General features: G+C 52.1%; 1 protein-coding gene across 1 annotated transcript in view; it reads left to right on the top strand.

Annotated features, from left to right (window-relative positions):
* Positions 1-13,347, top strand: part of LOC122392916 (tripartite motif-containing protein 2-like) — a 105,268-nt gene that overhangs the window by 30,115 nt on the left and 61,806 nt on the right. Inside the window, exons 4-10 of the mRNA XM_043388278.1 lie at positions 4-108; positions 2,230-2,365; positions 3,894-4,051; positions 4,647-4,833; positions 9,042-9,234; positions 11,291-11,912; positions 12,166-12,414. Coding sequence (XP_043244213.1) covers positions 4-108; positions 2,230-2,365; positions 3,894-4,051; positions 4,647-4,833; positions 9,042-9,234; positions 11,291-11,912; positions 12,166-12,414 — 1,650 coding nt within the window. The remainder of the gene's footprint in view (positions 1-3; positions 109-2,229; positions 2,366-3,893; positions 4,052-4,646; positions 4,834-9,041; positions 9,235-11,290; positions 11,913-12,165; positions 12,415-13,347) is intronic.

Raw genomic sequence — 13,347 nt, 5'->3', positions numbered from 1 at the left:
CAGGTATCGGGTCTCCAGACGAACCGCCTGCTGGCCTTGGAGCCGGACTCGTGTACCGCCTGCGCCGGTACCGGTACCTGCCCCACCTGCGTGGCGGTGGCTGCAGAGGTACGCAGTACGCACGGGTACCGAAGGTGTCTTAGCTTAGTATAATCTTGTTCGTGTTTCGTTTGTTTTAGTCAACTAGTCTGAGCTTTTGACAAACTTTTGGCATTGGTGTGCGTCGTCTTGCTGCACATAGGTACAGGTCTCGCGGGTTTTAGCTATAGGTTTTGCACTAGAAAATTTAGTGTACTCCAGGCTATATCTTCGTCGTCTTAACCTGCGCCCCTTTGGGGGGGGGGGGCGAAACGCCCCCCCCCCTGTCCTTTTCCGTCGATATCTCCTAAACGGCTAGATATCGCCACCAAACTTTCAGGACCCCTCCGGGCATCAATTTTACACATTGTGACCAAATATTGTTCCAAAGGCTATGATAAGTTGGCCACAAATGACGATGACGTCAGAATGACGTCATGTTCTGTCATTTTCGACCGAAAAAAGACCTTCGCGAGAAGAGCTGTCAGGCCTACAGCTTTGAAGATACAGAAAAATGATCAAGACATAAAAGTTGTAGAATTGATAGGGCTACAAAACTGCTATCTCGGATTTGTGAAATTTTTGAGTTTTGACCCCCCAAAATTAAAAAAGCAATTTTTTGGATATATTTGCCAAAAAATCCATTTTTTTTTTAGTTTCGAAAAAAACGGAACATATGTGATAGCACCTACCGTCTTCTATCTACATACCAAATTGCAGATCAATATCTTGTTTTTTGGCCAAGTTATAGCGAAAAAACTGTTCAAAAATGATGACGTCAAATTTTTAAACTCAATTTTTGGCAATTCTAGACCACGTAGAGCAAAACAAAGACCACCATTAGACTTTCCGTGACGAGCTGCATCGAATCCATACCCATTTTATGCAAAAATATCAACTTTGAAATTTGACCTAATTTGACCTGACCTTGACCTGACATTCACCAAAACGTAACCTAAGCTGGCCCCAAAGGCTGCCTGACCCACACAATCGCATTTGTCTTGTAAAATGGACCATAAAACATGTATCACACGACACTTTCATATTGTGACCCCCAGGTGACCCCCAGTGACCTGACCTCTGTGACCTGACCTGGTATCAGTGACCTCAGATAGCGAAGTATATGTTTGACGAACAATGTACCATCGATGGTTTTCAATAACTTACCAATTTACTCGATTTCACAACACATTTCTTGAAATGCCTGTGAACGGTGGAAATCCGACCTTTGACCTGACCTGTGACGTCATCGGTTTGACCTAGGTCAATTAAATTTGGTCACAAGATAGTTCCCGGGTGGGGCTATTGAACGCCGTTTGAATTTTGAAAATCGGCCGGTAAGTTTCCGAGATCTTAGGGGGGGGGGGGGGTGGGGGGCGCGAAACGGCCCCTCCCCTACGGGTGGTAAGGTCCGCCGATAGCCCTACGGGGCGCGGGTTAAGCTTTTAAGTGTTGAAGATGCGATCGACTTGTTGGTTCACAAGCCGGCCATGATCGTGTATAGTGGCTTCATCGTAGATCGATTAGTTTCTGAGATATAACCGGAAATGTAAAAGTGCAAAACCTACCGCTTAATCTCGCGAGATCCGTACTTCGGTGTTTAGACCAGGCGATGTATGTTACCATACACGTCATATTTGTCATGGTGACCCTGTTGTGGATATAATATAAACACCAGACCCCTCACATAACCTCTCAGAAATCTGATGTGTTACTCGATAATTTGTTTGTGTAGCTACACGCTGCAACTTAGGCGCAACATGTTGCCTTGATTTGCATAACGTTTGGTAGTCAGGACTGTTTGTAAGCTCCGCCGTGCGCGAATCGAATCCACACGTGTCTTGATTTCGGCACCGTTTCGGCGAGCCGACGATAGCCCGTCTGATCACCTTCGGCGCGTGTCAATGGCGGGTGACAGGCTATGCAAACACTGCCGAGATACCGACTGGCCTCTCTGCAAACAAAGCTATCCAGATGGATTCCGGACATCTTCTCCGAACGAGGCACCGCGGCCCCTAAGTGATATCCGGTCACGGACTGATTGTGCTGATGTATTCGTCATGCTGACATCTGACCCTTGCTTGCTATGCTGCTATCTGACGTGTGCCTTATGACTTCATTATACGCTCTCACTGTGCCCCCGTTCCTCAGGAGTCGCGGAACCCGGCGAAGGAGAGCAGCGACTCCGACTCTGACTCTGGCAGTGAGTCGGAGTCGGATGTCACTCAGGAGTCCTCCAGACGACGGCGAGGAGCCGACTGGCAACTCTACTGCTCTAATCATGCTGGTGAGGAGCGAGCTGGCGCTTCATTCAAGCTCTTTGTTGCTGAGTGTTGCGTGCTTCAAGCTCACTAACACCCGTTCGATCACTAATGTTTCCCGGTAGCCCGTCGCCGTCGCTGCTGTCGCTGCGTGGACCCGTCGGTCGGACTGTCGGTACGTCGGTCCTTGTTCCGTTGGTCCATCGGTTCGCGGATCCGTCGGTCGTCATGTCCATTAGTGACACGCAAGCAGCGCGCGGCCGTACGACAGTCGGCACTGGCTCCCCTCCCCACCCGTACGCTCAGTCGCCCAGTCGGTCGGTCGGTGTGTCGGTCGGTCGATAGATATCGGGTCCAGTGGTCGGCGACGACGGGTCGCTCCGTCTAGCCCTGCCCGGCGCCGGCCTGTCGGTCGGGGCGGAGTCACCCAGCCTGCACTCTGTGACGGCCCGTCACGAGACGGCACGGAACCATCACGACGTGACGGACGCTGCGCGGCGCTGAATGGGGCGTTTTTACGTGCGCGGTATTCTCTAGGGTTCTCACCGCGAACAGACACAGTGCCGCCTTTGTTTTGCTCTGTTCCGGTATGACAAAGGGAACAAAGAACGGCGCTCTGCAACAGGGTTGTGCTTGACTCATGAGTCGAGTCAGAAATTTGACTCAACTCTGACTCAAATGAGTCAGATTTGAGTCGAGTCGGATAAAATGTTGAGCTGTTGAGTTGAGTCAGAGTTGAGTCGGACAAAAATATTAAGGTGTTGAGTTGAGTCAGAGTTGAGTCAGTAAAATAACTTTTGACATTGAGCTGAGTCAAGCATTTAGGAACATGAGTCAGCTGACTCAACTCTCTAGAAACAATTTATAATATAAGCCTTTCACCTCCTCTCCCACTTAACAACTTAGCCCTTACCCTGCTGCCTGATTTTTTTACCCCCCCCCCCCGCTCAACAACTTTTTTATCTGAGTCAATTTTGAGTCAACTCACTTGACTCAACAAAAAATTTGAGTCAAGTTTGAGTCGACTCATATTTCCATTGAGCCGCTTGAGTCACGAGTCGAGTCAAGGGGAAAAATCAGCTCCTAGTTTGAGTCAGAGTTGAGTCAGGGCTTTCTGAAGTTGAATGATGAGTCGAGTCGGCAAATTTTTTTGAGTCGAGCACAACCCTGCTCTGCAATCTTTTTAGTGTTATGAGAGATAAATGCGCTGGGGTCTGGGAATAGTGTGGCTTTTGTTCTTCGATGTAATTGTATTGTATAGTTTTACCGTGCAAATAATTTGTCCGGCTCCTCTGTTTATGCAATGTTTTTATGCAAACAGCAACACATTCTTGTCATAAAATACCTTGCCCTTGGTTGCATCTAAAACTTTCATGATCAACAACAGGGCATCGCCATTCTAAATGTGGATACCCTCACTTCGAGTCTTCGACTGCTTTGAACATACTTCCATCGCAATAAGTCAAGTCTCCAGCCCATGCTATGGCATTCCGCTAATGCGCGCCAACAAGCCGAGCCCTGCAACCTGACGGTGTCCCGTTCCGCTTTCTACAGGCCAAACGCTGCGCTTCTTCTGCCGAGACTGTGAGACGGCCGTGTGCGCCAGCTGTACCGATATCCTGCACGCGCAACACAGCACCTGTAGGCTATCGGAGACGGGAGCGGAGCAGAGACAGGCGCTGCTGGCGCTGAGACAGCGGGTCAGCAGTCAGGTTAGTGTCTGAGAGAGTAGATGAGAGGTCAGGTCAGTGTCAGAGGCAGGAGCTGAGGCCGGGTCGCTGTCGGAGACGCCGAGCAGGTACAGACGCTGCTGGTGCGGTTTAGAGACAGCGGCCTGGCAGTCAGATCAGTGTCTGAGATAATAGGCTACAGGTCAGGTCACTGTCGGAGACGGAAGCCGAGGTCAGGTCAGCATAAGAGACAGAAGGTTTGAGGTCAGGTCAGTCCGGCAGACATTGTATCAGCGAGGTCAGCTAGTCTAAAAGAGGAAATGTTACAGCCTGAGGCCAGTCTCTTAGACGGAACCTAATATGTTAGATTAATCTGGGATATCACGGTTCGATAAATGCCCGGTTTGCAATGTTTATCTGTAATTTGCACCGTAGGGAGACCACATCTATGTATGTCCTCTGCTGCACCGCCGTGTCCACATGTAACTCCCCTGTGTCCCAATGCTTTTCCAAGTATCATGTAACCTCGTGTCGTTTGGTGCTCTATGCAGCCCGGGGTAACTCCCCCGTAACCCCTGTCTTCCTGGTGCTCCACGCAACCCTTTGTAACTCCCCCTCCGTCCCCCTGTGCCCTCAGATGGACGTGGAGCGTCGCCGTCGCGCGCTACTCTCCGCCGCCGGCGGCCAGCTGCGCCAGGCGCGCCTGCAGGCTGAACAGGATCTGCAGGCGTACTGCCACTCGCTGGTGCAGACGGTCCACAGGCGGAAGGAGGCGCTCACTGGCCTGCTGGCGCAGATCTACAGGGACAGAGTCAGCGACATAGGTGAGTATGTACTTATGAAATCTGATGACCAAGAGTCCAAGAGTTTTGATGTTAATTTTGGTTTACAACTCTTGGTCATCAGACTTCATAACTAGGTATGTCTAACAATACTGAACAATAGGTGGGTACCGAACGAAACAGGGACATAGCTGACGACGGAAATATGGTTGACGACGGAAATTTTACGGTTTGTACCGCTCCAACCGGAGGGATATGTTGACACTCATTACATCCTAGATAAACGGCCATTGCCTGCGCCACCTCTGACCTCTTACTCATTACAGAATGGATGCTTATCAGATCTTCCATTTTATAGGATCGAGCACTCCTTGAGCCCTCATCGCACGGGACGGCAATGATTGAATCTTTCTATCTCGCTGCGGTACTTATCCGACCTTTCCATCACAGTACGGGCCCGATTGGAGCCTCCCATCACAGGACGGGTATTACATATAAACGCTCCCACAAAATCTCAAACAGCAGACCCTCCCTAATCCCATCACATGGCGAGGTTCGCTCCCCTGCACAGTGGGTCTATTTAAGATCTCCAGAGCCACCACGTGGCGCTACGGTCGGGGTAGGGCGAGTCCAAATCCCGAGGGAAGTGAGGTCACCGGTCAGTGTGGGGAAGGAGGGAGGGGGAGTGACGCGGTATCACGGCGCATGGGGCGTGCGTAGCGCCGGGAGTGGGCCGCCCAGGGCCGCCCGCCACTGCGCCGAGGCTGAGGGGAGGGGATGATAGTTGCGGGTGCGTTCACTCCGGTATGGTGGTATCCTGTTCATGTGGAATCAGCAAGAATGTGACTGAAGGGAATCATTATCTCAAACAAACGGGCAAGCGAGAGGCAGCGCCAGTTCCAGCCAAAATCTTGAACAATGATAATTGAAATCTAGGACGTATTAATTGCATGCAACTATTCAGTCGATAGTTGCATGATGTCTTAGGCTTTTCTAAACTGTTATTTGAGTTGGGTATTTTTCATTTGGCACGTTCAGTTTTGGTGGGTTTTATCGGGTCGAAAAGAATCCGAAAAGAAAAGAGTTGAAATGGCTCCAGAAAAATGACAAAACAATATTTTCTTCAAAAATGAAACTTAGCTAACATTTATAAGCCATGATTTTGACTTTTTAGAGGTTATTGGGGAAAGATATTGGCGAAAGATGTCATCGTGCTTGTCTGTGTTGCAGTAGAAGGAAAGGTTTTGGTTCGTGTCTAGATAAAACATGACCCGGGAGTGGGGCTCGAACTCACGACATCGCGTTCAGCTCACAGGTTACCCAACCTAAACGCTACGAACACCTATCGCCCTGCGCAGCTTGCTCAGTGCTACGGCTAAAAGTTCGGCCAAAATGTCTGACGTCTGTCAATGTCACGAGGCAAAACCCCTAAGTATGTAAATGTCCGTCCCGGTAGCTCGGTCGGTAGCGTGTTGGACTCCGTGTGGCGAGAGCGCACGTCCCGGTTGTAAAAGTCCGGGTTCGAAACGCGATGTGTGCTTGACGTTTTTGAGCTCCTGACGGGTATGGTTGTGGTTGGTGGCAGGCCGCTGTCAGGCGAAGTCAGTGAGGGGACCGGCCGTGTGCGGCTACGTGCACACGTTAACCCTCGCCGGCGCAGGCCATTTTGCGTCCTTCGACGGCACAAGGGGGGGGGGGGGGGGTTGGTACGACCCCCCTGGCGTTTGGCCCCTGATCGAGCTAGAGCTTCGCGGAAAAAACGAGCGTGTTGCCCGTCACGAGAGGAAGCCGATGATACCGAATTTAAAGGTCCTAGGTCATAGGGTGACCTTCTTCCAATGACCCGAAAATCGGAAAAATCGGGACCTGTTAGAAAGTCGCAAAGTAAGGCTGCTATGGGGTTTTCCGGGGTGCTGATCACGAAAATCGTGTTAGTTTTGATCACAGATGATGTCTTTAAGCATTTAGACCAGGTCGGGTCAGGTCAGGTCAAGTCAGGTCAACTGGTAGGGGTCGTGACGGGTATTCGTAATACGTGTCAACCGCCTCTGACAGCTTCGTAGCATGTTACGAAGGCACCAAAACTACTTCGTAAATGTTCAAATGGTTGTTAAATTCGAATTCAGCTCCAAAACTAGCCTAGAAACATGTAAAACTCGAAAAAGTGAACCGAAGTCACCAAAGGTCAATGACCTGACCTGACCTTCAGGTGACCTTGACACCCACCCTAATGTATGGGAGCAGCATCAAATCACGTGGTTGAACGTTTGAAACCACGAAAAGCTTGCAAACGCGCGGCTAATGCGAGCCGACAGACGCTGAATCGCGATTCCGGCCAAACATGGTCTCGGAAAAGAGGTCACAGGTCAAAGGTCATTTGGGTCAGGGTCATGAAATTTTCAGGGTAGGTGTAAAATTCATTAATGCGAGGGTACTGAAAGTTTCGTCGCGATCGGCCGCTTTTTACGCGAGTTATTTGCGAAAAACTTAGGGGGGGGGGTTGCATCGACTGTGCCGGCGAGGGTTAAAATTTGGACTTAAATTCTGCCATAGACCAGGAATTGCTTGATTGGAGGGATAGAGGGCAGGGACAACGCAACAAGCTCAGCTTAGCGGGGACTTTGTCCTTGTGATTCCTTTCATTCAAAAGGTTCGGACCAAATTTATATTAAAAAAGTGGAGCCGAACCAGGTTGGGTCGGGTTGAACCCGGTTGGACCTGTGTCTTACACGCAATCGTGGTCAGAGAAAACAGAGACCAATTTCGGGTCAAATATTTTTATTAACTTATCTTATTGTTTTTTAGCTTCACGTATAATAACTTTAAGCTTTTTTAAATCAAGACTTCATAAACAAAAATGTGGCATTCGTCCGTTCTTCCTCATCTTCTCTCAGCGACTTGATTTGACCTTAAGGCTTACCTACCAGCAAAAAAAATAAAAAAAAAATCACCTGCTGATAATGATTTTCCTACGCAAGAAACGCCACCCGGTCAAAAAACTGGCGAACGATACGATATTTCTTGTGCTTGAATTATATTCAATGAAAATTTCAGGAGACAAATAATCTTAATCCTTATAGCTACCGGGCGCTCGGAGCATTCGCTAGCATTTCATTGCCAGCTGCATTACCAACATCACATTTGCATTACTTTGGGTTCATCATAGTTGACAGAAGATGAACCGGCCACAGCAAACCCATGTCTCATTATCCTTTCCTTCCAAGCAGCCAAGCTAACCGGCCGCCCGGCCCACCACCGCGATATGGAACAACACTGGAGTGCGCCATTTGCCTGCGGCAGTGCCCCACCGCGCCGGGGCTGTTTGACAGGTCACCCGCACCGTGACCTCGCCAACCGCCCCCCCCCCACCCACCCAACTCCCCATCGGGCCCAGCTCGGTAGTGACCTCTCCTTGAATCTCACATGGACTCGACTGAGGCTCAACGCCATCTAGTAACGTCTGGAGATCCTTACTAGATCCACTGTACATCCCTCGCTCATCCAAGGTCAGGGTTAGCCCTGCTGGTATTCGTCGAAACATGTGATACATTCCACCGTGACGCTTCGTCGCCCATGCCGCACTAACGCTGCCTTCGACCGACCGTGAACCAAGCTACCATCCGAGCGACTGTCCGACCACGGTCCGCCCTACAGTTTGACCCTCTGACCATTGGACCGATTAATTGACCACCCGACCATCAGAACGACTGACCGACCGTCCAACCGTCAGACCATCGGACTGACCAACCGATGGACCGTCAGACCTCGTGCCAATCAACCTACCAACCGTCCAACCGTCCAACCGTCCGACCGACCGACCGACCGACCGACCTTGCGACTGGTGCTCATGTGCAGTGGACGGCAACAGTTCCGGCCGGCGTCCGATGACAAGTGTGCACTGTATGCACGCTGTTCAGTGCACAGTGGATGGCAGTGGTGTGAGGACGCGTCCCAGGGGAACATGTGTGCAGGGAGAGGGTTGGTGTCGGTGACTATGCGATTCACTGCGCTAAATCCATGCATCCGTGCATTGCTATTGCTTCATCTTCTCGATCATTGATGCGTTGTGTTGTGTACTTTGGAGCTCCACGCATGTATGTACCTTAAACCCATAAACCGGTAACCCAATGTTTCCCATATGCGTTCCTTATCTCACTTTCCAGTATACGTTCCCTCACACTTGCTGCGTTTCTGCATATAAGTGTTGTATCACCACAAACAGCCATTGACCTCTGCTTTTCCCGGCGCAGAGCACCAGCTGGTCCGCCTGGACTCGTTCCTGACGGAGCTGGACGCCTGTGAGCGGCACATGGAGCGGGCGCTGGACTCTGGTACCGACACAGAGGTGCTGCTGCTCAACAAGCAGGTCACCGTCCGTGTGGGCGGTCAGCAGCTGCAGCAGCAGCGACAGCAGGCCGACGCCGAACACGCCGGGGAGCTGAGGTCAGTCAGGGCTAGACGAGGTCATATGGGGTAAGATGGGTTCAGTCTGGGGAGCACGGAATCAGATAGGGCCTGTTCGGAGCCAAGCGGGACAAAACGAGAGCAGATAGGGTCAGAACGGATAAGGTAGGTCAGAATGATGCAGTGAGGGACAAGGCAGTCGGACGTGGTCCAACAGCAGTAGCGATCACGCCGGGTAGCTAATGTCCGTCCTAAGGTCAACCAGAGGTCGAACAGGGCAGAGGTCGAACGGGGCTAGACAAGGTCAGACTTGTAGAAGGTCAATCAGGGTCATGTGAGATCAGGCCAGGGTCAGAAGTAGCTAGACGAGGTTAGACGTGATAGGACGAGGTGTAATCGACTCGGAAAGAAAAAAAAACTTCCAGATGGTATTAAATAGGGATCTTGATGTGATGTGATCTTGATATGAAGAGGTCCCTAGTGGGACGGACGAGGCCTTGGGGCCAGAGTGGATCAAATACAGATTTGAAATGACAGCATAAGAACCGGACATTACTGAAGAGCGGACAATAGCCAGGGCTAGATAAGGTCGGGTGGACCGATATTTAACGGAAGGATCGTGCATATCTGGTCTTTACGGGTCTGACAGTGGGCCAGTGAGGTCAAAGATCGGACAGATTGAGGCTAAAAGGTATAGACTGACGGACAAACGATCATTGGGTCAAATGCAACTCAAGTATATAATTATCAGGAGCAGTGAAGCAGTGAGAATGATTAGGGCCACTGGTGGTCAAAGATCTCAGGACTGATGATAATCGCACCAGGTAACGCGGCTATTTTGCGGTCACCAGGTCTCTAACGGGACCTATCCGTGCTTCTATCCTCAGGATGCTGAAATCCTTCTCCTCCACGCCACAACCCCCTTCCGGGCTGGACAGGCAACTTTATCTCATGCGGGCTGCTCCCTTGGAGCGGCACCGCTGCTCCCGAGGGAGCTGCACCCCGTAGCCGGGTGCAGAGAGTGCTTGGGGGGCTGATCGGCCTGTCCATTTGGACGGGCTCAGCCCCGGCGACTCTCTAGGGTGCCTGCCCAGACCAATGTCTCCCCCTAATTCCTATCATCCTTCCGGCTCTGCAATGGTCTTGTCGACCGAAAGGGCCTAACCCAACAAAACAAAAAAGTCTCTAACGGGCTAATTGACACCTTGTTGGCAAACGTGGGTACGTTTAAACTCTCGAATTGATTAGCTCCCGCTGTGAAATTGACAGCCTCAGCGCCGCCGTGACCTCTTCATTCACTTGCCGGGACCGTTTTCTCTCAATGAGCCCGCAATCCGTGACGCTGTCAATGTCCGTGCCGACATTACGGCGGGCCTAAATCACGTATTTATGTCCCTCCATCACACTTCATTACGGGGATGGTCATACGGGGCTCGTAAACACTGCTCTCGACACTGAGAGCTCGGTCAGAGAGTGGGCTGTAAAAGGGTGTGTGCAGACACGCGGACTCACTGGGAAGGAAGGGCCGACGGTCGGAGTACCCGGAATGAGACCCGGACTCGGCCCACTCAGTCGCCGTTCAGCGCTGACGAGGTAGATTCCGATATAGGATGAGCTCGACTATCGTTAAATTTGCACAGGTTTGCTCCACGGCATACTGACGTTGTTTGGTAGCTACTGAGTTTGCTAGAAATGTGAGGATGTGCTGGGTAGTGGAGTATTCGTGCGGAAAACCTTGGTGGGTGCTAGGGCGGAAAACCTTGGTGGGTGCTAGGGCGGAGAACCTTGGTGGGTGCTAGGTGGCTAATTCTCAGCGCCCTCTGTTCAGTCGGCAGAAACCGCACTGTTACAAGCGCCACCTAGGGCGCTTCACGCGTCATCCTTTCATCGACCCAAGGAAGTTGGATGTTTCTAAGTTCCAATTGATCCAATTGATCCAATTGTCTGAGCCTCAGCTGCCTTTCATTACCTCCCGAACGCTGTCAGATGTGTCCCCTTCTTATCAGGTTTTACATCACTATCGCAGGATGCTTTGTTACCCCTTCATTCATGAGCTTTGTTCCTGACCTGACGCTGCCTCTCGTGTCTGCGGCAGGTTCGAGGCATCCAACACGGACCGACTGGAGGCGCAGTTGGCCTCCTTCGGCTCGTTCCACGCCGGTCCCGACCCTCCCGAGCCGGCGGCACTGGTACCCCAGTCGGAGACGGACGGCGGGGCCACCGGCCGGCCGCCAGGGGACCAGCTTCTGCTGGATATACCGGCACGACTCAGTCACAGCGGGGGTCACAGTCCGGGCCAGACACACAGTCACAGCCCGAGCCAGTCACACAGTCACAGTCCGAGCCAGTCTCACAGTCACAGTCCGGGACAGTCACACAGTCATGGTCCGAGCCAGGCCCATAGGCAAAGTCCCAGCCAAATCCACGGCCACAGTCCCAGCCAAATCCACGGCCACAGTCACAGTCAAATACACAGGCACAGTCTCAGTCACGCCCCGGGCCAACTCCACAGTCAAGGTCACAGTCCGGCACAGCTCCACCGGCACAGCGTCAGTCACAGTCCGGGCCAGCTGCGTGTGCAGAGACACAGTCCCTCACAGGCCCACAGGCACAGTGTGAGTCACAGTCCGCAGCTCCACAGTCACAGTCCGAGTCAGAGTCACAGTCAGGGCTCGAGTCACAGCCCCAGCCCCGGCCAGAGCAACGGGCACTGCCAGGTGGGTGACTCTGGGAACTAAGCATCATTACTCATTGATGATCGATGTAGGCCAAATAAACGATGTTGCATTACATTTAGACTATATTGTCTGCTACTTGCATATTTTTTTTCAACTAGAGAGCATTAACTTCAGAAGCTAAAGCGTACACTATTCCGACAATCACCACGTCTCGCTACTTTTGACCCTGCACATGCTATGTAGCTGAACGGCACCCTACTGACTCCTTCGCCCCCCCCCCCCTCTCCGTCAGCTGCCCTCATCAGACGTCTCCAGCGAGCGATCCTCTGCCGAGAGAGTGCCCGCTCGCCGCTCTCTCTCGGGTAGCGCCGCCTCTCCCTCAGTGATCAGCACCGGCTCTCGCGGCTCGGGGGTCAGCCAGCCGTCGAGCCGTCGCAGCTCGCGTCGCTCCGTGCCGCCGCCTATGCCGCCGGCTGAGGATGACCTGGTGCTGTCCATCGGAGAGAAAGGACGCGGGAGAGGAGAGTTCAGCAACCCGCAGGTGGGTTAGGGGACAAGGACGGAGGGAGGCTGTGATTTATTTGTTTGGTTAGGCTCTCTCCGTCCGACGACACAATTGCAGAACAGGAAGGACGGTAGGAATTAGGGGGAGACATTGGTCTGGGTGGGCATCCTTGTGACTCTTTGGGGCTCAGCGCATCCAGTGGACAGGTCACCCAGCTCCCTGACGGTCACCGCACCCAGCTACGGGCCTGCTCCTAGGGAGCTTCCCGCATGGGATAAAGTTGCTCGTCCAGCCCGGAACAGGGCTGGAGGCGTGGAGGAGAAGCATTTGACTATCCTGAGGATGGGAAACACGGAACGGAGGCGCGGAAGGGAGGAGAGTGTAATAGCCAGTAGGTGAACTAGGAGGCACAGAGATCGGGTAAGGGTGGACCGACCTGGATGACACCTACATTCCGCGCAATGCTAACGTCAGCTGGCTCGGCGAGGGCCACAGAGGTCGCCCTGTGTGCTGATAAGCCCAATGTCTACGAAGTTGGCAACACATGGTCGGTCAGTAGACTCAAGGACGAAGGGGTCTGGATACAATGGTGTATGCGTGATAGAGCACAATGCTAATAGCATATATGTGCTCCCGATGTACAAAGTTACACTAGAACTCTGGTATTTATGGGTGTGATACCGTCTATTCGATCTTTATTCCGACCACAGGATTTAAAAGCCCAACATAATGTGCTGTTGGCTGTTCGATCACCCATATAAGATGTCGTTTACACAGGTCTCTCAGTATAGAAAGACAGTAAACATAATTTGAGATGATCACCCGTCCGTGCTTCTATCCTCAGGATACTGAAATCCTTCTCCTCCACGCCCCAACCCCCTCCGGGCTGGACAGGCAACTTTATCTCATGCGGGCTGCTCCCTTGGTGCGGCACCGCTGCTCCCGAGGGAGCGCACCCCGTAGCCGGGT

Source organism: Amphibalanus amphitrite, unplaced genomic scaffold (genome assembly GCF_019059575.1).
Source record: "Amphibalanus amphitrite isolate SeventyFive unplaced genomic scaffold, NRLGWU_Aamphi_draft 000506F_arrow, whole genome shotgun sequence".
Taxonomy (NCBI): Eukaryota; Metazoa; Arthropoda; class Thecostraca; order Balanomorpha; family Balanidae; genus Amphibalanus; species Amphibalanus amphitrite.
Note: the sequence above shows the minus strand (reverse complement) of the source record. Positions and strands in the feature narration are given on the sequence as shown.